The sequence below is a fragment of the Cephus cinctus genome, unplaced genomic scaffold, assembly GCF_000341935.2.
Source record: "Cephus cinctus unplaced genomic scaffold, Ccin1 Ccin1_scaffold0008, whole genome shotgun sequence".
Taxonomy (NCBI): domain Eukaryota; kingdom Metazoa; phylum Arthropoda; class Insecta; order Hymenoptera; family Cephidae; genus Cephus; species Cephus cinctus.
The window spans coordinates 579,521-606,908 of NW_014332759.1; the positions used below are offsets into that span (position 1 = coordinate 579,521).

Consider the following 27,388-nt stretch of genomic DNA (forward strand, 5'->3'; position numbering starts at 1 on the left):
TGTTTACCATTCAAAACCATCCTTGATCAAATAACCGTGTCACGAAGTAATTAAAAGACTCGAGTTATGATTTTAATTTTTATTAGCACCATAAACACCCGAAGACAATACACCATTTAATACTTCGCCCACGTGCAGTAATAATTTCTTACTATCAGAACGAGTAGCCTACACATCGGTACACTGTATACATATTTCGAGCTCCAAGCCCGAAGAACTTCCTGTTACGAGATCAGATCAACCCAAATACTACGTGAGTCGTGTAGCAGCTACCCTGTCACTACTATGTAAATGTAGACCTCGAGTAAACAGGTTTTCAACAGAACGTGTTAAATAATCAAGGTTAATAAATATTCTTGCCAGAATAATTAGTAGAGTCATTGATTATCAACTTTTCATTTTCGTTCGTACATCGACTATGCACAATTGAAACGGATCGATCGAATCAAAATAACAAAGTTGAAAAATAAATATGAAATAATGATTTGGTCTTGTGAAATTTTTATATTTTATTTTTTGACTTGCGCGTTATCAAATTTGATTTTTTTTTTCTTTTGACAGTCAGTCCAACCATCGTGGTTCCATTGAGGAAAGTGGCGTCGTTAACAATGGGCGGCAAAGACCACACGCCAACGACCACAGGTAGCCCCGGATGCTTCAGGAAGAACATTCCATGGGACATCGTATTCGTATCACAAGTCTAAAAGAGGTGGAGGAGGAAGAAGAGGAGCGAGTAGTATAGAGTTTGCCAACAATCGGCTCATTGACAATTGCGGTCACTAAATCAAGATGGCGGCACTTTTGTCGGCAAGCTTGAAAATGGCGGTGCGCCTGTCAAGTCTTTGTGAGGGTTGCCGACGCCATTGTTGGAATACGATTCGAGTGGCTTCGAACACGGGAAGTACAATGCGTGTGACAAAAAGGTACGAGGCCACCCCTGACGTCATTTGTGCAATCGATGTTTTTCCCTTTGCAGGTTACCGACATGTTTCCCGCTGTTATTGCCTTTACTGCTTTAGTCATTTAAACCCTTTTATAATGTTAGGATTTTTGTTAAAAAAAATCGTGGATAAGGTATATTTCTTGTTTTTTTTTTTAATTTGGATCTTGGGTCTGATTGATGGTACGTAGGGATTAGCTCAAGGAAAATAAAGGCGTGCGATCATCCATTGGTCTTATTTAAGGTATCCGTGGGAATCATGGGGATAATACGGGAAGTTGTACGTAAGACCGGAAGACGAGGATTTTCCAGCCAGCTGACTTTGACCAATGGCAATCGATTACGTCGAAAATGGATTGGTCGCAGAGACCACCCTTGAAAATTGGTGGGTATGTCAATATTGCGTTCGGAATCGGCTTTTGCTGCGAATCCAATTGATTTTGCAGTGACTTCTCTGATGTTAAGGTATTTACGTTTTGACCTAACCAATAAATAGAATGATAATTTGCAATCAACGTGTACGTTAATTGGATTAAGATTTAAATAACAGACATAGGAACTCTGGTAAAAAGTTGCACTCAATGTTATATCGTGGAAAGAGAAAACTAATCCATAGAACAAAATTCTGTACATCCAAGACCACTTGGTCTTTATCTAAGACAATGATAATTAATTATGGTTACCGAAGAATTCGGGATCGCATCCATTTGTCCTACATCCAATAACAATTAATTATCACTGTTATTGAGCATGACTTGATGATAGTCAACTATTCATTTGCCGATCGCGTGTTTAGCTCTGAGTACTTTAAGTCGACCGTTATATGTATAGTTATATTTGTTTTAAATTACAGGGACACGTTAATATATCGTACTTGTTATAACGACTATAAGATATTTTATTTGTAGTGACTATTGTATATGCCGCTTGAGATTTATACAGTAACCATTTTCTCCTGACATCTTATCCGCATCAGAATATCTGGGGGGACTAATTTCCGTCAGAAGATGGATCAGGATCAGTTGACCCTTCGGAGACGTCAAGAGTCCGATTTCCCAAGTCGTAAAGTAGCCGAGTGGTTCTCAGGCTTGCTGGTGGCTGTTTAGCCGGTTTTATGCTCTCATTAATGGACTGTTGTGGCTCGGTGTGATGGTATCTGCCACCGTTTCATTTTATAGGAGTTTTGTCATTCGACGATGAGTTAGGAGATCGGCTTTCAGATCAAAAGTAATTAAAATTTCAGTTTGTCCTTACGAAGTTCTTTGAGCTTGCCGAACTGATGACTATTTGGCCCTCTTCTGTCGAACGTTGTAGTTCGATAAAACGTTTGAGAAAATATTAAGTTTAAACCCGTGTTCATTGTATTTCATACGATACGGACGATATTTACTTGTTTCTCTATTTCTTTCGATGATTCTAAATGCTTTTTCATGACAATTTTCGAATATTGATATGTGTAGTTATAAACTTGGTATTGTAGCGCCATCTGCGTTAAAGAGAAAATGCCGGTATTACCCAGTAATGGCAGTGAATTGAATTACTGTAATTCAAAAGAAAGCTGCATTGGCTTCTGACGGTAATTCCTTAACCAACAATTGATTGAAAACTAGCATCGGGTAACAGTAGAAATCTTTTGTGGTTGTTTCGTTGTTACCGACGGCGAAGAAATTGTGGGATAATACGCGCAGCGCCATCTCTGCATTTTTAGAACTAATCGTTAGACACATTCAGTACACCCAATTTAAACTTAGATGGCGATACTGTTTAGTGGAAAGACGGTTGCCTAAATACAGGCGAGTTTATTTAAGGTGCGTTCCGAAATGTACTGGTAGTACTGCCAATACTGTAACCAACGCTGTGTCCTTATTCATCCATACGCATCTGAGAGGGATGTAATTACTTTTACAGTACTGTCAGTATATTTCGGAACGCACCCTTAACCATATGTAATAATATTCAGTATGTCACAAAGGGTACGCAATATTGCATTTTGTACTATTTTCTACAGCAGCATTTGGGGAGTATAATGTCTGTGAGCTACGTAGGTTTCATATAATTTTTGCGTCAATACAATGACTACAGTTCCAACTATAGAATTTAGAGAGAAGTAACCAATCATGTTCGCGTATCGTTCTCAAAAGTTGCACATGATTGGTCAATCCTATTTAAATCCTGCACGATCGAAACTTATGTTAGTCAATAGTCATCGTAATAAAGTTTCCGAATTCAAGTTATTAATATATCGGGAGCATGCATCTGTCAATCCAAACTTATACAAATGATTTTCATCGAAAAATAAACATCGACAATTGTTTGATATATTTGTATGTATAAATTTATTCTTATTGCTATCACAGGCTTATCACTCGCGAATATTAAGATAAAAACAAAATAAATATCTTACAGGAAAAAAGTAATATATAAACTATACTGTAAATATAACTAACGCCAGTAAACAGGCACATGTCGTAATGATATAAATGTGAGAACAAAAACGTACAGTAACGTAACGATTTCACGTGTGAAGTGCATTAATAATAATAAATAAGAAAAAGTATATTATAATTACATGCCCTGTAAATATATTACGAGAGTAAGCAATAATAAATGCTGTATCTCAAAATAGAAGTAGTAAAATTCACTACGTCCATCTCCGTATAAATGATTGTTCAATCTCCATAATTATCCAATACGAAGACATTACCGTCTATCGATTTAAAGCCAAGTACCAAAATATTTAACATTCTCATAAAGTCATCTCTATGTATCTAATAATAATCTATGCTATAAAGTAAACAGTCACTATATTTACCTCAATCGAATAATGATCGTAAAACTTATAATAATAGGATATCAAATAGTGAGTAATGTCCGTTATAAAAAAAAAAAACCTATTAAAATATCCCTGTAATGATTTGTCTGTATAATCGTTGTCACGAATTCCATAATAAAAAAACTTGTTTCAAATACATCAAAGACCTAGTCAATAATTTTAAGACTCGAGTGAAGTCTAATAAAAGGAAATATGAAAATTGATTGAAAACTTAATAAACAACGGCATCTTAATACGAATCAAGTCACATCGGTTTTAACTGCTATTAATATTATTCTTAATTGTTCGTAAGACAATTAATAAAAGTTTTGATACGCATAACGATAATTATTCTACTGTTTAATTGGCAAACGATCATTGTGCTACCAAGGTCTCCACATGGGATCTTTCTCATCGACTCTTTCAACGTCAATCTCCTCCTCCTCGTCAATATCCGTCTTACTTATCTTAATTGTCAAATTTTGAAATATCTTTTCACGATTCGGACACTCGCTTCTTTTCGGACTCAAACTCGAGCTGGGTGTTTCGATGCTGACAGCCTGATTAAAAGTAGAGGTCAGACTGTGCGGAGACGCATAAGCTGCTTTCACTATTGTACAATTCTCAATAGTATTTTCAGACGTTCCCGAATACGAGGAAACACTCTTCGGCGTGGAGCATCGTCTGGTGGTAATATCCGGTGACGTAATCGGTTCACAAGGTACCAGAAGATTGGCAGTTTTCTCCAAGGTGGCGATGGTCGGTGACACCAGATCTCTCTGTGGCGGCATCTGTCGGATAGAATGAATAAAATATAAAATTTATCAAAGTGGTACGGTAGCGATAAGAAAAAAATTGAATATTAAAAAAAAATTTTTTTCATCTACCGCTTATTAATTCTCCCAGGAATACTGCTTGTAAAGTATCAGTAACGATGGATTTTAATTAACTTCATAGTTAACGAGTATGAATAAAAAATGGACAGCGATACCGGTAGTTTGAAATTAATAGCTGGACACCGGATACGTTTCATGTTACATTCGGCATATATAATAGTAAGACTGGACGTTTTCGAAAAAATTTTAAAATAAACGTTACCCCGTCCATTCCCCAAAATTACCAATTACGCGTATGTTCAATTAACACGGCGAGAGAGAATAATAAAAAATGTTGACGTGTCCATTCATACGTACCTGAACGTTTATCTGTCGGGTGAGCTGTAGGCCAGTGGCAAGATGTCTGGCAAGTTTTTCAGCAGCCTCGCCCGGAAGTGCAGCCAAAAATCTACAAGCTTCCGTAGCACAATGTCCAAAACCCGATTGCCATCTACTCTCGGCAGACGCCTCTTCGCTGGGAGTAGCCGAAGTAGCCAATCCCGATGGTCTCGAAGCCTGAAGCCTCTGAAGATGACGCACAGTCAGTTCCAATATATCAGCCTTCTCCAACTTGCTGATATTTTCGCCCTCGGTCTAAAAAAAAAAAAACCACACCTTAAAAAAAAAAGTTAATACAAAAAATCACGCACACCTCAAAGCATTCCACTCAATCATCAAAATCAGTAAAATCGACAATCGAAGACCAAAAAAGAGCCTAAAAGCCACGTTGTACATAAATGACGAGATAAAAATTCATAAAATAACAATCCGTTATGCGAATAGCCGAGAAGAACTGAGTACAGATTAAAGTAAGTGTTTCGAGTATCACGGGGCCCGATAATGACATTGTTACACCCAGCGACTAGCTGAGTCCCAATAACGAAAGGCCTTCCTTCACTCCAACACTCCTTCCTTCCCTTTGTGTTGCTTATCCGTTCTCCTCTTCTACCAGTATTTCATTTCTTATACGAGCAGGAACGGAACAAACGAACACCGATATCCATCGGTTCTTACATTCAAATTCCGGCAATGAAATTGAATCTCGCCACGGTCTGGTGAAGCTGCGAGGACCAAACTCGTGAAGCCGTGAACGTTCGTGAAGACTTCGAGTCTCCCAGCTAAACCTCGGTTCACACGAACCGCTCGCTCGGGCACGGATCGTGCGCGACCGAACCGCAAGAACGCTTCTTCTTCTTCTTCTTCTTCTGCTTCGGTTTTCTTTACCTTCTTCTGATACACGTATTTTACGTCCATCTACAAGAGGGATACTTCGTCTTTCACCTTGTCAGACTTCTTCAGAGGTTTGTACCTCCGGTGCACGGGTCCATGGTCTTGATACACTGTTTACTTTTGGGGATGGGATTGGAGGGATGTCCGAGACTAATCCGGGTTAAAGTGTCATGTACACAGAAGAGAACTGGAACTTTCAATTCGTGAAGTGCTTCGAGTAAACGCAACGAATTCCACGTCGTGTCTTCCTAGCGGAACGGAATTTCTTAATCTGATCTCTTCCTACGTATTAATTCGAGAAGATTTACATGTTTCTTCTTTATTTATTTCTCTTTTATTTGTTCAAATACATATTTTCTGAGCTTTTATAAAGAGCATTCTCGGAAGCGCGAGTGTCACGGAAATACTTGAGACAAAAGAAAACGTAATACCAATGACGTCGCATTGAAAATAATTTTTATGTTAAAATGTAAAAATTAAATTTTTGTTTCAAAATAAAAAAATTATTCGTCGAACTTTTTTTTTTATTCACTCAATTATTTATTGTAATGTTGATCTTACTCGGCTTTTTTCCTCAACGACTAATATTCATGACGATTGACTAACAATCGATCTTTAGTATTTTTGGATCTTTCTTTTCTTTCCTTTTTTTATTATTCTTTATGCTTATCAGGCTTCACTCGATTCTCATTTCAGCTTTCGTCACTAGTTTCTTTCGACCAATCACGCTTCGATTCCGACGGATCGTGCGCGACCGACCGTCGACAAAAACTTGAGAACCCCCGTTGCTCTTGAGTTCCTTGTCTGATCTCGAGGGAGGAATTGTTTGCTTAGTAAGACGAGCGCGTTGGCAGGATGGAAGGAAATAATAGGACAGAGGGCGAAACGAATTCAGGTTAAAAGTCATGTACACATTCAGGATTATCAAGGGAGGGAAGTGTTCAACGATCTAGAACGTAACTTCTAGACTAGTCAGAATCAGTATTAACCATCGTGACCACTTACGCGGATCGCTTCAATAACTTGATTGGCTGTATAAATAATATGTAACTTTATGTTTTTATTTTACCTCAAGTCAAAGTATAAATACGTATTTATCGATCATTCCGGAGAAATAACTACATAAACATATTTTACGATGTTCGGCATTCATTTTAATGAACGTGCAATAATTTTAATCGAGTTACAGATATATTAAGTTTCAAGTGCCATGAAGGATTTTAAAATTAAGCCATCTTTTTGTCTGTCTGTCGTAATTTTCTTTTTTCATCATTTTTATGCCGTGATATGAATCTCGGGACTAAGATCGTTAAACTCAGATCGGATTGAGACGAGATGCGCACGATGTGGATGACGATAATGATAATGATAATAATGTTCACGATAAAACTGTGAAGTTTACACGATTCAGTACGTCCCGGTGAATTTTATAACGGCGCGCTTCCACGGAATGGGAAATCGTGGAAAATCCAAAAGGCGACGAGAAAACAACGACGCTCGTTGTTTTATGCATGTATGCGTTAGGCTTATCCGCGTGATCTTGCTCTCATGGCTTCAAGGCGGTTTCGATGAGAGGATTCCCGCGACTAAGTGGAATCCGTTTCCTGTCGTCGTAACAACAGGAGTTTAGACGCGAAACTATAGTTTCGTTGGATTTGGTATCCGACAAAAAAATTTAAGTCTCGTTCACACTGAACGAACGGTTCGAAAAATTGGGCACGTGCTCTATTCCGCGCGACGAATTCGAGCGCGAAGAAATATGACAAACATTTTTATTGATTCGTGCTGTTCTTATGGCTGAGAACCGCAGCAAATCCTATGGTCATGGTCACTTTTATCAATCCTCTTATTTTATGTTCAAAATATTTCATGCGCGTTATTCCAAGCTTCTTTGCGCTCGACGACAAACTTTTTTTTCGCCTTGAAACAAAGAGTTTAGCATTTTTCAAATCAATGACAGTGTTTCCAATTGTTTCAATTGTTCGTAGCTGCGTTGAATACTTGCTTTAAACACTGCTTGTGGGTACTGTGTGGTTATGTTTGAACTTCCGGTACGAGGTACGTACAAGCAAGTATAGTAATTTTACGATTAGACTCACCTCCAGTGCGTCCACCATTAGATCCTTCAATTCCTCCAAACAGCGGTTAATGCGGGCTCGCCTTTTCCTTTCCAGCAGTGGCTTTGTTATCTGGTGAATTACAAATTGTCTACTGTATTTACAGTGCCCTTTAAAAATAATATTCACTGACCATATACAATTACGAAAATCTCACATTTCGTACAAAGTAGCACGAAGATAGCCCAAACAAGCGTTACGTAATAAAATGTGAAAAAGTAAGAAATTGCAGGAAAAAAGTTCCCAATTAAAGCAACGGGCAAACGTCATACTGAGATCTGGCAAGAAATATGACTTGACAAAAACGGTATCAAAAATAATTCGGACACGTCAAATTAGGTGCACAATTGGATATGTAAATACATACGAAAATAATATGAAAAGATCCAACACCGTTTAACGAAAAGAAGCTAGTATATATATTTTGTATACGTCAAATAAACTTTCTAGCCTAACAGCTTAGTTGTCATGCAAAAGTCAATGATCTTAGTTTGAGTGTTAATGCTTTTTTACGACTTACTTTTTTGTACTGATATGTCCTGGAAACCGGATGAGGATAGTCGTACGACATCATCGCACAGTTCCCGTGTTTAGTCCAAAAGTCTTCTTCGATCAGGATTCCGATGATTTTACCGACAATCCTCGTGACCGTTGTCAACGAAGTAAATAAACAAGGTCTGCCGTTTAAATCAAAGTCAAAATGGCAGCAGCCATATGTAAACTGCCGGTTTGTTTGACAGATTAAAAATTGAGTGACATTAGACAAGCGAGTCTCCTGCACTCTCCGTGGAGTCTCTCGCTGAACTGACTCGATGCCGAGGCAGCCATTCCTTCTTCCTTCCCTTCCTCCACGAGCCCTAGCCAATACACAGCCACTCTCTATCTCTCTCTTACACGTTCTCCCTTGAATACACCATATATTACTCTCCTTTACTTCTAAACTCCCTAGTTCTTTCTCTCTCATACCTTCGTCTGTTCTCACTTACCTTCGAGCATTCTCGAGGAACTTCGAACTCCTGAGAGACCATTTTGAATTCATTGACAATACAATTTCACCGGTCGACCGTCCGATTAGAATCAAATGAACTAGACATTTAGTCAAAATCTTCATCTCCTCGATAAGGATGCAATTTTTTGTATTTCTTTTCTTCAAAGTACTGGTATATACTTTTCTAACTGTATCTTCTATCTTTTTGTCTAGTCTATTAGAGAAACGTTGTAGTAATTCAGGTTAACCACTCGCTATTGTCTTTTACGAAGAATCGTACATCGATCTTCATTGTAGGAATACTTATACAGGATATTGAATCGCGGGAGTGATAGTATTGAATTTTAAATCTGTCACGCGTGCCTGGTATTATTTAGCAAATACGACGATTGTGGCGATTGGAATACGAGTCGATCAATCGGATCAATAACGTGAAATACCATCGCGCCCGTTGGTAAACTTCTTAATTGGCGAGAATCGTACTTTCACAAGAGAACATATTCTTCTAAAATATAATTTCTCCTACAGGATTTTATATTCACTAATATATACGCTCTGCTGTGAGAAGCAATAAAATTTTGGACGATACAACGAAACTTTTTTTTAAATAATTTTTTCTCAAACCAGAAACCTCACTTACCCTTTATCAAATGTTTGAACGTGCTATCTGACTCTGATGCATTTCGTGCATATGCACTGTAGGTACCAATCGTGGGTACTTGATACTCTGGCAACACTCGAGACGACTTGACAGCTAAACGCCGTTTTAACGCCGGCTTAACGCCGCTCCAACAGCACGCCGCTTTGCGTATCTGGCGAATGGTGAGCCGATAGCACTAATGGAGTACCACTTATCGCTCTCTGATGTTCAGCGAGAGGCCAAAAATTTGATAAGGGACACCGGGAGAACCTCAAGAGTGCAGTCCACATTCTTTCTCGCCTCGTCCACTTTTCATAAAGAGGATGAAGAAGAGTCCACGTATTCTTAGGCGGTCGATAAACAATGAGATTTTCACTACGTATTTGGGCCTCACCGTATCAGACTGACCCAATCGTAGTAAAAACTGCTATAGACAGACTGGGCATAAGATTTCGAAATCTTCCGAAAAACATGATAATTGAACGAAAACTATTTTGTGAAAAGTTTTTTTGATAATTTCGTTTGGGACCTATTAACAGAAATTTCGAATGAGACAATATGTACGCTGGATTAAAGGACGATGAGAAGTTTAAATAAGGACGGAGCTAAAGAGAAAGAGAGAGGGAAAAGGTAAGATACATAAAATGGCGTAGCTTCGCATTTCGGTGTGGTTCTTTTTTCTTTTTCGCCGACTGGTTGCGGTCTGGCGTCTCAAGTCCCAAGAGTCCCACAGGTCTCCGATGACTTTCGAGGAGTCGCGGTGGTAGCTTCGCGGCTCGAGTACCGGGAAGAGAAACAATAATTAGTGATGTCATCCGAATGGACGATATGTGAGTTATCTTGGGCCTTATCGCGTGCCGAGTCGGTTAAGCGGGGACCCAGGTAGCGCTTGAGACGTGCCAGTGTTTACGACGGCACGATGGAAGTGCCGTCGGCTGTTTTCGTAATGACGCCTCTCGTTTCCGCGTCGCGATAACCATTTGAGAATTGTAAGCTAGTCCCACCGCGCCAAAATCGCTCCGCCTCGCATGCACACACCCAATCTCCAAACGATAGATTAGAAGGATCGCAACACCGGAAATGATATCGGATGCTGCGGCGATTTCAACAGGACGCACAAACATCTCCGATTATGCGTACGAGTCTCGAGATACGCTCTTGAGAATAACAGAACTTCAATGGCGTCGAATGGAAGTGTTAATAAGTCGACTGTATTCCCAGAGTATTATCACTGTCAGAATTTAGAAATACGATAAGAAAACTTGCTCGGAAGTAAAAACACGAAAAAATCGTACGATCCTGTCGGAGATGAAAATGGAGAAAGAGGTAAAAAAATATTGTTGTGACGTCACAGGCGCGTAAAAGATATATTGAAAACAACGATCTGCCTTTTTTTGGAGATTTTTGGAGAATAACGATAGAAGACTTTTTAAGAGACAAAAATAGCAACACGAATGAGGGGAACGGATTGACTAGATGTATATAAGAAACGAAAGACATGGTAGGAAGGATGCAGAGATGTATGAAAAAAGGGAGATCTGTGTTGTCGGGCGAGCTCGGCTCGGCTCGGGTTGGGACGTGTGCTAGTCGCGTGTGGGGCTCGCGCCTGTCGGCGTCTCCGTCTCTCTGTCGGGCCCCGTGCCGGCTGAAGGGCCCGTGTGGGACGCGGGGCCTTGCCTCGTTCTCACGGTAGCCTGCGAGGGGCCCGCTTCCTCCGTTCTCCTCAACTTCTGCACCGAGTACACTACTCCCTCTTTCATTCCTACCTCCGTATGCTCTCTGCCTCCTTTCCTTTAGTAAGTATATACCATATTCTCCCACTAAGGAGCATAAGGCCTACCAGGATTGCCGAAGAGGGAACAGATGGGCCTTGGCCACGGGGCCTGACCGTGCGCCGCTATTTGCCTCTCGCTTACGATGCGACCCCACGGACACCAGGAAAAAAGAGACAAGAATTAAGAAAGAAAAAAGGAAAAATATTTTAACCACTGATCAATCGTAAATTTCGTACGTTTGCGGTCCCAAAAAAAAGTGGGTCCATCGACAAGAAAAATCGTACGGTAATACTTCGTTGTGATATCTGTTATCTTATCCGTATCTTTGGTACGAGAAGTTTTGCAAGATTTGCATGTTTAATAATTATAACGTATATATTTGCATGATCAATACTATCGATCCATTTCCTGTATTGGACTTGAAATGTTGACAGGCTATTGGATGTAGCTCGTATGATCGATGAATATCTAACGTGTATAATATAGAATTATATTTTATGTATTTGATCATTATGCGAATATTTTAGTATAGCATGCAGTCCAGTAGCAGTTTGTTCGAATCTCGCATAATATATGCTGACTTTACGAGTTTCCTCTCGGAGTGTTTTACCTTAATGGCACTTTTTTATTTTGGACTTCGTTATTTATGTGGGAATCGAGGACTCCGGAATTGAGAACCCGAGGCGCCCCGAGAATTCTGGGCCTTCTCGCGTCACCTGTCGCGGTGCTGCATGTTCATTAAAACGGGTTCTTCTTATTATACCATTGACGATGGTTGTCCGTGAATTTTATGGGCGATAGGGCAACAACTTTTTTCTTGAACGCACGCGAATTCCAATAACATACACCGTCACGATGAATTGCACAGAAGTAAGTCATTAAGGAACCTCTCGACGAATACAAAATACGAGGATGAAATCGTACGTGAAGCGTAATTTAAAATTTCACATAAAAATTCTAGGTACAGGGATGGTAATATTTTACGACTAGGTATCTATTGTTGAGCGTACATTGAAATTCCCATAAAAAAGATTATGCTACGTGATACTAAAAATGATTATTATACACAGTGGAATATATTAATTAAGGTTGCCTAAGAATAATAAATATCCTTAAATTTATTCATTGGCATTTGAATCGACCAGGATCATTGGAATTGCCGTTAAGCGAATCCGGTTTCGTTGTTACCGGAAGTAAGCGACGACAGGACCCTTTGATAAGGATTACCGGTCTCACACCCGTAAATTCTGTAGGGTCGTGAAACGTTTCCGCGAATCAAGGAAGGTACGGCAGAGTACCGAAACTCATTGCAGGTATACCCAGATATTCATGAGGTATCACGTGGGCACGTATACACACGCCTCACGCAAAATTTCAATTTCCGGCCCATTAACGCGCAAAGCCAACACGTGGTAAACAAAGCCCATTCAGACGAAATCCGGTCACTCATTCATGAATATGAAATTGTTGGAAATCAATGGGAATAATGGGGTGAAACAGTTGGGCTCCGATTTCATGAATGAAAAATGCAGGCAGGCCGCCCCACGGCCACCGAACAAGTTATCGTGGATACACTATAGAAGAACAATACGATATTTTAACATTTTTCAGAATTCACCTGTCGGACAGTACGTACCGTGAGAATATTAAAGGTATTAAAAATCCACATACACCAAACACGCTATAAAATATCATCGATAAAAATTGTCTTCGTCAGCCATGCTTTAATTGCAGTCAATTATTGGGGTATCGAAAAAACAATAATTCGGTAATTCCTTCGTTATCGCGTCTGGGTCCTTTATATCGAAAAACAGAAGCTCGTTAGCTGATGGACGATTTCTCTAGCGCGTTAATTTCATTAGAACAGCGAATGGGGAAAAGCGTGGATTTACGGGCGATCTTCTCGTACGACAGAACCGGTATCTTATATGATCCGAAGTTCGTGGAACAGGTGCAAACTTATGAGGGTTAACTTATGAGGCTGCGCGTTACGTTTTTACATCGATACGTCCGGCATTCGAAATTGCTCATAAGTTATATAGCCTTTCTTATTGATGAGAATATGGTCCAGGGATGCTGGATGAGAGAAGCAAAACGAATCGTCTGAAGTCATCGTTCGATTTAGGGACAGAAGATTACTACCGATCTTGTAGGAAGAGAAGGAGGAAATAAGAAATTCATGTAATTTCGACGAGGAAGGATTTTGAAATTAAATTTTTTTGGGCCTTGTATCAAGAAGAAGAGACGAAGATAAATCTCAAAATTATTTTGCATCGTGTAACAATGGGTTTATGTGTTCGGAACGATCGGACTAGGGTATGAAGTAATGGCGGATCGGGAGGTGGTCACAGAGGAGAGCAGTGATTGGAGACGAGTTAGAGCGTCTAACCGGCGCAGTTAAGTTGGGCCCACGGGAGCGGAACACGGCTCGCTTCCTGTAACGCTCCAGTGCGCGATTCCCACGGCGTATTCATCGACGGGCCCCGTAAGCACCTTCCACCTTCCACCTTCCACCTTGAATTCAATGGACGATAGCTCCGCCACTGTCGCGGAGTCGACTTGGGCCAGCCAACCATCTTCAGCAGTTAGGATTGCCAGAGGAGTCCAACCCGCTCATCCCTGTTGGGCCCGGTGGGTCCGCAGGAAGCGTGGCAGACACGTGGTCAGCCCTAACCCATTGTCGAACGAATGGCCGGACCCAATCTGAAAGGATCTCTTACCTGAAAAATGCTTCCCTTTACTGCGGCATTTCGCACCTCTGTTTCGCTTAAATTAATACGATGATCACGGGCCCATTTATTCCATGATTATTAATGGCTTCAAGAGATTAGGCCTTGTGTATAATTATATGAAATTCCTTTTCCCGATACTCAGTCACGTCTCTTTTATTACAAATAACGTCTCTTCTTATCTTTCGCGCGCTATTATGACACTTGAGTAAATTAAATTTTGCGTAATACCGGTTTAAGTGAAAAAATCGAATTTTTGAGTTTTTTTTTTTTACGCTTTCTAAAAAGTCTGACCTCTGCTCTATGAGATCGATGTGCTGTGATTGCACAATTAGTATCTTCGCACGCCTACGATAATACCGATTAAGTGAAAACAGAGGACGGCAAATATACCGAGATCCTTTTTCAAACACAAGAAAAAAAGAAGAAGTACCTTCTCAAGAACGTGGTACATATTATCAGTAAACAGGCTCGAATGGTCGCAGTCGCTCATTTATATTTCAAGTGCGTCGTTAATGGTTTGTTCAACAGAGCATAGCACTTTTCTAAAGTGATTTGCAAACAGGCTCTACTGGTTCTCCGTGTAAATCGAACCCGACGTTCAATCTCCTGACGTACGTCACCGAAATCTCAACGTTTATTTCGCGTGTGATTAAGGTATCCGCGTACGTGGTTATATGTATCTCAAATAAGGCCCAGCGTAGAGCCAGTAAACATTAAAACAGCGTATCCCTTCGGTATATTAATTATACATATACCATCCAGAGACATAGTACCTGTACGATCAATAACGTACAAAACTTGATCTCAGACCCAATTTTATAACGACTATGTCATAAGGCCCAAAAAAAATATATCTCCAATTAAACTTATTAAATCCAATATATTAAAATCCATATTTTTCTCAGTGCAAAAAAAAAAACATATAAGTCCCAAAAATTCGCGTGACTCGCGTGATCAGGTAGAAACGTTAAACTGGGCCTTATTTAAAGCAGCCACGAAGGCCCAATCGGGGCATAGATACAGGTATACGAGCCATAGAAAAGTTGAAGTTCCATGTCCCGAGTACATGGAGCCGAGAACGTGTCGGTCGCGTGGTCGGGTACAAAGACTCTCGAAGTCAGGGAAGGAGAGATGCACGGAGAAGTGGAACGATGGAGGGAAGAGTAGTGAAGTGGGAAGATCAGGATGGCGAGAAGGAGATGAGAGAAATGGTGGACGTTCTTTTATAACCGTAGGAGTCTGGTTCCCCTTGGATTCACGAATCCCGAACGAAAGACTAGAAAAATTCCCACGATCGCGAGGCGAATTTTGAGCGAGCGAGCGTGTCCGTCGCGTGGACGACTGAATTGACGGTCAGACTTTAAACTTGGTTCGGCCAATTTTCTAAGCTCTACTATGATTCTGGTATACTTGCCGTATATATATATATATATATATATATATATATATATATATATATACACCACTGTGGGATCTTTCTCACAGCTGGCAACAATGAGAGCACAGCGCGCGACAGACACGATCCACGGATCCAGGATTCATCGTGTACTGCTACTAGCGGGATCTTTATTCAGATCTATAAGACGATCAGCGAGTTTAGGATTCCGATTAGGATTAGAACGGACAAGCATACAGCCGATACAATGAATTTGGCCCGAGTTCGTTATATAGTTGGAATTAAATTTTAATAAAAAAAATTTTAATAGAAAAAAATTTTAATAGAAAAAATTTTGACAGAACCCCCGTCGCGTTAAAGTCTCGAATCGGATCTGTTATAATACATTTCTCAAGCGTATGAAAATATGTTTGAGGTTTTTCCCGAAATTAACGGTGCCGTAAGAAGAGTCAGTGTATATACAAAGTCTGAAGTTTCCTCCTTTCCCACAACAGTGACGATACGATGGAAAAGAACGTTGGGTCGGCGTTTGAGGAAGGAAGGAGAGAAAAAAGGAAAAAGAACGGCCGAATCCTATCCGTTGCCCGTAAAACTAGCGTGGGAAGAGCTACGGAGGCAGAAGTCGCGAATCCTTCTAAGGAACCGTTGCACTTCCTGAAGGAGGTCCCGCACCTGACGTCTCACCGTGAGAAACTCGGGACTGGCCTCGGGTTACAGCCACCGTAACCGCCACGCGAGCAGCACGCTTTCAGCCGCCCTCTCACCTTTTTTCTTTTTTTTCTTTTACAATGGACCTGCGCTGCTCGTACGCTCCTGGGAGCTGGAAGGATTCTACGAGGATACAAAGTGCACCTGTCGACCGTGAAGGCCCGACGAAGGACCCCGTGACCCATTAAACGAGATTCAGGACGGCCACTGTAATTCTTGCCAAAATAATTAAACCCCTGGCTTCCACATACGTCGTAAGGCCCGAACGTGGGTCGAGTACGTATTAAAGAAACGAGGCAGCGCATAATGCTTTTATTTTCCTTTCTAAATCTTTTGTTTTTTTTTTTTTAATCAGAAAAAAAAGGGACCAATCCCGTCCCATGGGAACGCTCCCCGGCGTGGCTGACACGGAGCGCGATATGCACGCTCGCAAAAACGTGTCTGCGAATACTGAAATGCTTAGACAGTAAAGTAACGGTTGTTGCTTATTCGGGTTTTCTTTACGACTGTAATTAACATTGAGGTTATCGTAGGTATAAAAATATATGTACACTTGTACAAAGTGTACGTGAATCGTGTATACGTGAAAAAAATGTGTAATTGTGAACCACCCTATAGGGGTGTAAAAAAATTTAATGAGAATCCTTAATAATCTTAAGTCGTTTAAGCGTCCCAAGTGAATGACACGTAAGAATATGAAATCAGAATCGACCTAGGGGAGCCTACGTACCATAGAAGGGATAATAGCAGGAAGGAGACTAGTAGGATGCACATAGGTATATACATAATGCGTTCGTATATGCAACTATGCGCCAAGGATGCGTGCTTAGAAACGTTACCAGGGCGGAGATTAAGGGGAGAGAGAGAGAGAGAGAGAGAGAGAGAGAGAATTTTACGTCTATTTTGAGGGGTTAGGTAAGCGGGCGGACACCCCACGCTAACCACCTGACGCACCCTGCTCGTGGGAACCGAAAAACCGTAGGAATCTCTAACCTTTATTCTCGAACAACACACGTGCACGGCGCATGCGCAGAGACTAGAGAACGTGTACACTGTACATAGTCATGCACTATACCAATACATTAGGATGGCTAAACTAGTAGACACCAAAGAGCCACGCCAGTACAAGTTCTATTTCAAGGGACGATGTTCGTGATTATTGAACATTTGCAGAGAAATACTTGAGCGTTTGCGAGATCGAGAGAGATGAACAAAATTATTGTACCAGTAATGGTTAAATATCGGATTTTGATCTTGTCAAAGTTGCAAAAAAGTTTAGATTTTATAGTGAGTCCTGTGGTGGATATATGCCATGGTACAGCAGAGGATTGTCTTATGGGGAAAGACAGGTTTCCAATCGGTTGTATTAATTCTAGTTACAAATAGGGGAGTCCAATACCGGCTTTGGAGTAACGTCCAATTAGTAGCCAATCGTGAAATCGTCGAGTAGCGCGGTTCTCTTAAGAATCTTTCAGGCTTCCAATCTTATTAACGTGGTTACCGAGGTAAACACGGAATAAAATAATTCGTTATTATCAACCTCGTGTCTCCGCAGCGACAGATAATCGGCCCATTGGTCAATTAACGTAGTCCATGTAGGCGCATGCGCGACTCGTATAAGTCAGTCCGGGCTTCTTGTATCTCAGTGTATTTCTTTACGTCTGTTCCATTCGTACACGCGGCGGTAGCTCTCGCTCCGTTAGCATGCAGCCAGGCCTAATAGCTCTGGGAATAAAGTGCGTGACAATATTCATCGAAACGAAAAGCCCAACCGCCGTCGTGAAAGTATGTAGGAAGCCGATTAACTATTCCGTCCGACGTGGCTTGCGCTCATAATCATCATAATCGCTCGCGCACGTCGTTGACGCACTGTAAAAATAATAATACAATTATTATAATGCTCGAAACAATGGACCACTCTGTATGTATGGTGGTACACATGAGGACGGGAGAGCGTGCCACTCCGCACGAGCGACGCGTGTGTCTCGCGCGAGTAAAGCGAGGACGATGTACAATCCGGTTCAAGAGTTAAAGCGTCACCTCGCGAGTTTAAAGTAACGTCACGTAGAAACGCATTTGTTCACGGCGATTGGCTCGTACCCGTATTGTTCGGGAGGAGTGAACCAATCGGAAACAGTCGTTACCATTGTCCGATAATATTATCCATGATTGTTGGAGAGAATAGAAAATTTAATTGGCCATACTACTGCGCGTTCGGAGTGTCCGCGACGCTCGGAAGCGTGGGAACGAACGCGCTTGGGCCTTCCCAAAACAAAACACGAGCCAGGGAGCGGAGCACGCGACGCACCTGACTACTACGACGGTGGCACCCTCTGGTTTATTAAGTCGTTACCTTAACTCGAGCGAGCCGTGAAATCCCGTGATCTTGGTCTGAGGTCACGTGCTGATGTCCTGGTCAAGGTCGAATACGTAAGGTGGTCACTTCTGGTCTGTTTCATCATGTAAATCGCTTCGTTAGAGATAAACTATGACGCGTTTAGTAAGGGCGGGACATTTGAACGCCTCAATTTTTAAGCGGGAGATTACATCAAAGAATGAGGCGATGGCCTCTCTATGGGTAATACTGGATCGGAACACATCGTAACATCTGAATATATTTACATACTGCGCTGCTGAAGGGTGAAAAATCGACTGGAGTAAAGACCGAAGGAAATTAAAAGGCACGGCTACCGGTTTTACTGCTTCGGCTAATGACCGATCACGGTACACAGTGTGTCCCCTTGGCTCTTCCACAGGAACGGTAATAACAGAATGCTAAGAGTTAGAACTAGAAACGGGAAGGTCACGCGCCTAAAAACCGTTTCCAACGAGCCGTGTAGTTTGGAGTATCTATAACAAGCTCATTACCTAATATGTTAATTATTCAAAATATGTAAAAAAAAAACAATAATATATTCTAAATCCCAAATTTTTTTGTTTCTCTTTCCGAATACCGTATCAGTGAAAAATTGTTATATAGTCTATTCAATGTAGTCTATAGTCTCAGCTAGATTTTATCGGATATAAATCTTCGTTAAATGTTCATCCTTTACTTATTTATTTATCGAACCACTAAACTGCCAATGTTAATTATTTATACATTGACCCATCCTAATATTATTATTTATCCAAAGACTCAGATCACCCTCTGCATAAATATATTCGACATAGAGCGTCACGGAGACCTTCTATGAATCCCATCAAGTACGGCCTTTCATCCTGAACACTTATCTTCCATCCACTGTCGTCCATAAAATGTGATCTTAGTGGATACGCCCAGTGTTTCGTTTAATGGCCGCTATCTCTGTCGCGCATTGGGAACGGATTTTAAGCGACCTTGGCCCCTGATGGTTACCTACTTATTCACTGGAATAAGTACGGTAGACAATTGATTCACTATTTTTTTCTAATTTCTATTTTCCTTCTCTTTATATAAAATTTCTCGTTTTTTTTTCTTTTTAACAAACTCACACATTTTTGCTAGTCCGACTGAACCGAGCTTGTAAAAAGATTGAGGGCATTGGCATACCTGCTGTTTTGGTACATCGAAGCCTTACTTTTAACTGAAGCCTCACATCCCCCACACCCTTGATGACCGACAGAAAAAGGGATTCGTACGTACCGAAGGAGTGAAATGGCTTTCTAAAAATAAACGAACGTGAACGATGTTGTCGCCGCAAGTAATAAAAATACGAGACGCGAGAGTGGAGGTGTGAAGTTTTAATTATTACAGCAGCCACGGAGAAACAGAGATTCGGTTAGTCTGAAGATTCTTCTAAGAGAGGATTTATGTGCGCGGACAATTTACTGGGGATAAATATATGACGCTGCCTGCTATGTATTCGATGTGTTTGGCTAAGGACGTTGAATGTGGTACTGGCTTTAACTTATATATATGTATATATAGATTATAATGGTGGATCTATTTACGATTATAATTGCGATATTAATATCTAAACGGGTTTTGGTAATACAAATCACTTCTTGGAATGCAGTATATTACTTCTGGCAATATTAAAGGATATAATTTACATATGTTATTTTAACGACAAAACCAGTCGATACGTCTTTTGATACTGATAACAAATTATCAGATAATCCTATGAAATATCAATTATCAATGACTTAATGTTTATCAAAGAATTTTGAAAATAAATAAGGTTAAATTTAAATTTCGTGAGATGTATGTGCAGTTTAAAAAAATTGTTTTCTTTTTTAATAATGAATTTTGATAACCTTAAAAATACGTCTCGTGCGTTTCAGTGAGACTCGTGTTATGTCATGAGTCCACATATAGACAGCTAACCGTCGTTTGGAGACAATAGACACACGGAGCCCTGGCAGTGAATGAATTGATATCGTTATTGTAACAACATAATGGACATATTTTCTTATTGAGATTGCAGCCTCACGCGTGTGACGTGCCTGATGCGTCAGGCTGTCTTTATGAATGTATTCATTCATGAGAGCCAGTACGACTGTATTATATAACCAATACACGACCGTCCCATAAGGCTAAAGACCCTGCGATGATTTTGAGTGAACTTGAGAGCGGTCATGCGTGTTTTGAAAATTTTTGAAAAATTTCCAAAAATTTATTAAGTCGTGCAATGCTTATCGGTTTGGATTAAGTTATTAGAAAATTCGAGAAATTTTTTTTTTTTTCGATTTAATACTGAAATCAAACTTTTCAAAAAAAACTCACGGAAGATTATGTTTTTGCCGGTTGAAAAAAATTTTATCAAATTTGTATCGCAGCAAAGTTCGTCCTGTCTTTCTTACGGTACAAAACTGATATATGATATTTTAAGTGACGAAATGTGTTTGGTAATTGAATTTAAAGGGCGGAAGCGAAGAAATCTGGGCCCCTTTGTATTAACCTAATCAAGTTCAGTTGCGGTGCCGTTCGCCGTCGCGGTCACAATAGAGACATTAAATCGTCAGTACGGATTTATTAAACCCGGCACTTTTATAACCGTGAAACCCTTTCACTCTACTTTGTATTGCCGGTGAGGAAATGGCTCAGTCTTATAAATTGTCCTTTTGATTATTTCGACACGTCAATAATATTAGAGCAGCTACGATTAAGCGTAAACGAATATAATTAGTGATAATAAAATAAAAATAAACAGTGAGCCATGAATAATAAATTTAATATGTATATTCCAATATTAAAAGCCGTATATCACAGGGAAACAATAATTTTTCGATTGTTCAATAATATTTCCGCTGCTTCTCGCCGTCTGTAAATAACCATTATTTTTTGTATCTTTTTTGATTACCGCGGATACCGAATTATTTTGCATAATAAATTAGAGCACTGACCAGTCGTCATTATACTAAATCAAAATCGATTATTCATGCGAATACGGCCTTAAAATTAATTACGATTTAAAATGAATACAAGGTTGTTATTTTTAGAAGTGAAAGGTCTTTAATGACGTTTCGTAGTGTTTACGGTGTATTGGATAAATGAAATTTTTTTGAGCACAAGTTCCGTAACATAGTAATACCCTCGTTCCTATTGGGTCCATATCGCGTTTCCCAAGCATCCAGCAGAAGATTGTAGTATCTACTTTTTTCAAAGTACTTGAGATACCTGTACGTTTTGTCGTTGGGAAAGATCCTTTCGAATTTACCAGTTTCCGAAATTTCATCCTCGTACCGAATAAGTAGCCTAACGTCATCCGAAGTTAGATTCTCCAAGATAGTCTCGAGATAATCAACACGCTTGAGCACCTGAGTAAATTTCATCTGCTTATCTCTTTCAGTCTTTGACAATTCCACGCCTGCGCACAGTCGCTTATCGAAGCAGAGGATATCCTCGCCGTACTTCATTTTCAAAGTGTCCACGTCCTCGGAGTTCAGAGTGTTCGGTATCTGAAATCCTACCAGGTTCAGGACATCTTTCGCGAGATGCCCTTTGATTATCGAACAAAGTGGCGTATCTGGATTCATAGAAGGATTATTGTTGACCTCGAGGAGCCACGGTTTAAAATCCTCGTCTATTATGACGTCGAAACCATAAAGCTGAAAGGCTGAACAGCTTGTGGGAACAATTTGAACGGATTGAAAAACAGGCTCCTCCGCGGATAGGATGGTCTTGATAACAAGGTCCTTGATCTTGCTCCAGATCATGGGAATGTTTGCTTTATATCGACGGGAGAGATAAGCCCAAAGCGAGTTCAGGGCCCACATGCTCCCGTGGCATTTATTGGGACTGTCATTGGGCCTGAACATGGGACTGGTCTTGTTAATGCTCGTGTTTGTCAGATGCATGTAGCGATCGAACAAGTAACTGACGTCTTTTATATATTTGGACGTTGCGAAACGAACTAGACCCTCGGAATAGAGATAAATCCTTAAAGGATCGACACCAGTGATAAGGACGTAGAGTCTAAGATCAAATTTTGTACCGTTTATGAGCTTGGGTTTTTCCAAATATTTTTGTATTACCAGTGACCTATTTTTTGGAATCTGAATCCAGCGCGATATCACCCTGATCCCATTTCCTGCGCAGGACGTTGGCGGTTTGAGGATCCAGATGCCACCATTTTTTTCAATTATTTTTCGAAATCTCACGGAATCCTCCGGTAGGATATAAGTGATTGGCATATAGTCGAAATCGTGTTTTCCAAATTTTTTTATCATTTTGTTATGATGACGCCACAGCAGATCCTTGTGGCTTAATTGAAACGATCCTGGAAAGTGATTGATCTTCTGAAATGCTTTTAGGGTCTTGTTGGTACTGTATATCCCGGGCGAGGACCAAGTGCCTAACCAGTTTGAGGAATGATTTTTCGTTATGGTGAAACCCGATCTCATGATAGTCAGCCTGATCATTTTTGGTGACTGTCTGGCTGTTTGCTTCCACAGTAAATGTCTCGTTATTTCGGTGGGCATGAAACTGTTCTGTTCGTTGTCGTAAGAGTTGAAGATTAAAAATGGCGGTGTGTGAACGAATAAACTTGGTCTTAGTGGCAATTTGCAAATTCTCTCGCCACACGCGCGGGGTTCCATTAAATTGGCAATTAGCCAATCGGTCAGCTCCCGGTACTCGTACATGCTGTCCATCTCATCGAACCAGGAGAGTTTTCCATTACACGTGTCGCTCGAGGCATTTTTCTTCTGGGTTATCATTTTGGCGAATCTTTAAATTGCTGATGACAGGTTATCCGATATTAATAATTAACAGACTGATGATTACTACCGTGAACTTGTTTAAGTGATTAAATGATATCTGACAGATCGGCGCAAGTTACAGAGAATTTAGTCCATGTTTAAGAAATGGATGGAATCAAAACTATGAAGGAAGAGCCATTACGCCATTACTTGAATGACATAAATTCTGACAGTTGTCATTTTTCGAGCGGAGGTATCTTCACGTCGTATCTTACAAAAAAAAAAAAAAAATTAATTTTCCTCGCCTTAAGTCAAAATCCATCACACTGGTAGTAAGAAAAAATATAAATAAATCGTACAAAATTGAATGTACTGTAAAAACAACATTTTCTTTTTATTAATCCAAATTTGTATTGTTACATGAAAAATATTATTCACGAATCGCGAAGGCACAAACGAAGTAGCTCATCACGTGGCAGTCTAAAAGTACAACAGTATTTCTCGAAAACAAAAAAAAATTAATAATAAAGAAAGAAAAGGATCACCGTGACGTCTATCACACGAGATTTGTACACGTTTTTAACTGATCAAAAATGGCAGTGACAATCCGAGGCAGTGTCGTGCTAAAAAGTAGCCTGTTGCTCAAGATGATAATTGACCTTGCACAATTGCCGAAGCCTGGCGATGCCTTTGTCCCTATCGTTACCATTTTTATATTTCCAGGCATCCAGCAACATATTGTAATATCTAGGCACGTCAAAGTACCTGAAGTACTCGTGGCTTTCGCTGGTAGGAAAGATCGTCTCGAATCGATCAACCTGACTGAGCTCATCCTCGAATAGAACAAGTTGACGAACATCGTCGGGAGTAAGGTCCTCTAAAATATCATTGAGATATTCGTTTCTATTTGTCAAATGAGCAAACAGAGATTGCTTGTGCCTTTCCTGGTAGCTCAAGCCAGTCTTGTACAGTCTGAGGTCCTGAACGACAGAGTCGACTCTGTACTTCTTGGACAGTGATTCGGCATCGGTCGCTGAAATGCAACTTGGCAGCTGGTATCCTGCCATGTTGAACACGTTCTGAATTAGAGGACCCTTGACTGCGATATCCAAGGCCGACGATGCTTGTAAAGATGGTGATATGTTCACCTCGAGGAGCCAGGGCTTCAGGTTCTCATCCAGAAGAATGTCGACGCCGAAGAGTTCGTAGCAACAGTATTTATTACTCGTGTTTGCCCTGGTCAGGCTGTTGATCGATGATTCTCCTGATATCATTGTCTTGATTACGATGTCCTTCATGGAGCTCCATAAACGGGGCACGTCGACGTTCTCACGCTCCAGGTAACTCCAGAGCGTATTCAGGGTCCACTTGTGTCCCGTGCAGGAGTCTGCCGAATCGTTGTTCGTATAATTAGCACTGGTCTTGTTGATACTGTAATTGGTTAAGTGCATGAACCTATCGCTCAGGAAGTTTATATCGTCCACGTACTTCACCGAAGCGAACCTAACCAAACCTTCTGGATAGATGTAAATCCTGAGAGGATTGAAGCTCGTCACGAGGACGTAGAGACGCAGGTCAAACTTCGCTCCGGATATCAGTCTTGGCTTGGACAGATATTGCTGAACCACCACTGGCCGCTTCTTAGGTATTTGGCTCCAGCGATGTACCACTCTTATTCCTGTACCACGTGAGGATGCTGGGGGCTTCACTATCCATTTCTCTCGACCTGCGGTTCTCTCCCAGACCTGTCGGAAGCATCTGAGGTCCTGGGGCAAGACGTAGGTCCTTGGGACAAAACCAAATTCACGTCTACCGTGACGCGCCATTAATCTACTTAGATTGCGCCACAAGCGATCCTTGCGACCAATCTGGAAGGTTCCTGGGAAGTGATTCACCTTCTGGTACTCTTTGATTATTTTGAAGCACGTCGATTTCATATGCTTGCCCCAGACTCCTGACCAATCGGAGGCCTTCTTGAACAACCGGAAACCAGAATTTGTGAGAGTACGTCGCACCAGCAACGGCGTTATTGAGCTCAGTCGCCACTTTAGATGTCGCCGGATCTCGAAGGGTAGATTACTCTGACCCTGGCTGTCGTGCGACTGAAAGGATATATAGGGTGGGACGTTTGGAAAGAGACTTCTTCGAAAGGGTTTTGATATTTTCTTGTCTCCTGATTCGTCGATCACGTCTATGTCGTCCACTTTATCCACTTCGTCCACTTCATCCACTTCACCAGCTGCGTCTATGAAGGGGTTAGGTTGCACCTCATCGTCGAATTTCGAGTCCAGGTCCACAATGTGATTGTAACTTAGGACGTCCATCCTGGACAGTATGACCGACCTGGGGGAATTACGAGAATAGGAAGATTCAGGCATTTTCGTTTTTTTTTTTTTAATATTCAACTAATTCCCTATTTCTATACTGTAGTTTTAGGCGATAAATGGACACGAGTCTCGGTGGTTTTCATAATTATTTTGATAATTGATCATCGGAGTGAAGTTCGCCACGTATCACGTGTGCTGTAATCGAATAACTTTCGAGGCTAATTCAATTGACGTTTTGACATGTTTCGACATCAATTTGTGATAATTAATTTTGAAAATTATCTAAATTACGCGATAGTCGATTAAAGCCTCGCATCTCGCGTACGATCTAGCCACGTAAATTTATTGACCAATTTTGTAAAAGTGAACGCGAATGAAAAGTCAGACGTTCCGATAAATCGTAATTACACATTTTCTGGCACGCGATATTATGCCGCGAGGCGTAATTGGACTGTATTGAGATACTCACCAATCAGACAGTTCCGTGAAGTATCAGCATTGCCATATCTGAAAGAAAGTGACAATTATTTAACGTTTTGTATACAAGCAAGAAGAAGTGCACCTCTTAAAATTAACCAGCTCTCCACCGGATATGATTATGGTTATTGAGTTAATCGCGGGGCGGCCTCAACAAATTCTGAAAGGAGTATTTTTTGGATAATCCAATTTCCAATAATACGACTCGTGACCAATTACCTACATCCGGTAGGACACTGGCTAAAGTTGAAAAAAAAAAATATGCCGCAAGGAAATAGGTATCTTTTTTTTTTACGAAAATACAACAAAAAACTTCCTAGTCAATTTCAACCTTCAAGAAGACCATATCTGCATAAACAGCACTTGTTAAGCGACAGATAGAATGATTACATGATGATAACTGATTGTTCGAGTAATCATGCACTACCACTTATCACGCTAAAAATTTCCATGTAAGGAGCGAACGACCGATTACGGTAAAATCAATTTAAATCTGAAATGACGTATAATTAAAATTCAAAAAAAAGTTAACCATATTTCCATTCGTCTTTACGTTACTTCAACATTGTTTACTTTGTACAAGACATGGTATTGATATATATATATAAATTATTTTCAAAACAATCACGAATCATTGTCATCGAATCAATCAATATCTATAAAAATCAATGATGGTTCAATTAAATATTAATGGAGTAGAAAGCGATCCTTGATGCAGCATAAGTCATGCCAGCACGAGTATTAATAGTACTGACTATACTGTATATCCGCGTCAACTCCGCGTATGAATGACTATCATTCTTCTGGTTGACCACTATGCTACAGGTATAGATGATAGTAATGATTCATCGTAATCCGTGCGGCCAGAATTCCATGACACATGACACGTTTGAATGGGAAACTGGAATGGTAAGTTAACGCCAGACACTTGTAGATATTATCTCTGAATGACTATCGTTTCTCAGTCATTCGCTGTTTACGATCGTCATGATCCACGATGATTTTTATGGTATAGTACCATAATCGATGCAGCCATTAAAACTGATCATTACCTTTGCACCTTATAAGAATCTACTACAGATACGTAGGCCTTGTGGTTGAAAATCAAACGTACGACGAAAGACATTCGATACCTAGAATCTCACGTTCATACATATGTTACATATGTACTTACATATGTTCAGGAATACCAACGGTAACTTAATGATCATTGAAATTCAAAAAGATATTATCGTATGAGCTCACATGC

At 40.4% G+C, this 27,388-nt stretch overlaps 2 protein-coding genes, 1 long non-coding RNA gene and 1 pseudogene across 11 annotated transcripts in view; 1 reads left to right on the forward strand and 3 right to left on the reverse strand.

Moving 5' to 3' along the window:
- The first annotated feature begins 209 nt into the window (after nucleotides 1-209).
- LOC112494661 lies at nucleotides 210-1,787 on the forward strand. Its single transcript, XR_003060326.1, has 3 exons — nucleotides 210-342; nucleotides 562-923; nucleotides 1,185-1,787. It is a non-coding gene; the product is annotated as an uncharacterized LOC112494661 (long non-coding RNA).
- Nucleotides 1,788-3,954: 2,167 nt separating this feature from the next.
- Nucleotides 3,955-8,849, reverse strand: LOC107268993 (enhancer of split mbeta protein). Of its 2 annotated transcripts, none has more exons than XM_025087628.1 (4): nucleotides 8,491-8,849; nucleotides 7,957-8,046; nucleotides 4,946-5,221; nucleotides 3,955-4,543 (listed from the first exon to the last, which is right to left on the reverse strand). In XM_025087628.1, exons 2-4 carry the CDS (start codon nucleotides 7,972-7,974, stop codon nucleotides 4,136-4,138), a joined length of 702 nt encoding a protein of 233 aa, XP_024943396.1. In that variant the 5' UTR covers nucleotides 7,975-8,046; nucleotides 8,491-8,849; the 3' UTR covers nucleotides 3,955-4,135. The 2 variants fall into 2 exon arrangements, with proteins under 2 accessions (XP_024943396.1, XP_015597886.1); XM_015742400.2 differs by having other exon boundaries at nucleotides 8,495-8,838.
- A 12,818-nt stretch (nucleotides 8,850-21,667) lies between these two features.
- On the reverse strand, nucleotides 21,668-23,353 carry LOC107268689 (annotated as a pseudogene).
- Nucleotides 23,354-23,711: 358 nt separating this feature from the next.
- The window catches only part of LOC107273442 (tubulin polyglutamylase TTLL4), a 100,963-nt gene continuing 97,286 nt past the window's right edge, over nucleotides 23,712-27,388 (reverse strand). For 6 of the 8 annotated variants that reach the window (XM_015751751.2, XM_025086687.1, XM_015751672.2 and 3 more), the window contains 2 exons: nucleotides 26,132-26,169; nucleotides 23,712-25,678 (listed from right to left, as the gene is read on the reverse strand). In XM_015751751.2, coding sequence (XP_015607237.1) covers nucleotides 23,959-25,659 — 1,701 coding nt within the window. In that variant the 5' untranslated portion in view covers nucleotides 25,660-25,678; nucleotides 26,132-26,169 and the 3' untranslated portion in view covers nucleotides 23,712-23,958. Of the gene's footprint in view, nucleotides 26,170-27,388 lie in introns of all 8 variants that reach the window. The other 2 variants (XM_025086543.1, XM_025086516.1) reach the window with 1 other exon arrangement.

Excerpts from the sequence above, each read along its gene's own strand:
- LOC107268993 (XM_015742400.2), bottom strand. The coding sequence starts at position 8,548 with ATGATGTCGTACGACTATCCTCATCCGGTTTCCAGGACATATCAGTAC. Across the intron at positions 8,047-8,494 it reads GGACATATCAGTACAAAAAA|ATAACAAAGCCACTGCTGGA; the intron begins GTAAGTCGTAAA and ends GTAATTCACCAG. Across the intron at positions 5,222-7,956 it reads TAATGGTGGACGCACTGGAG|ACCGAGGGCGAAAATATCAG; the intron begins GTGAGTCTAATC and ends TTTTTTTTTTAG.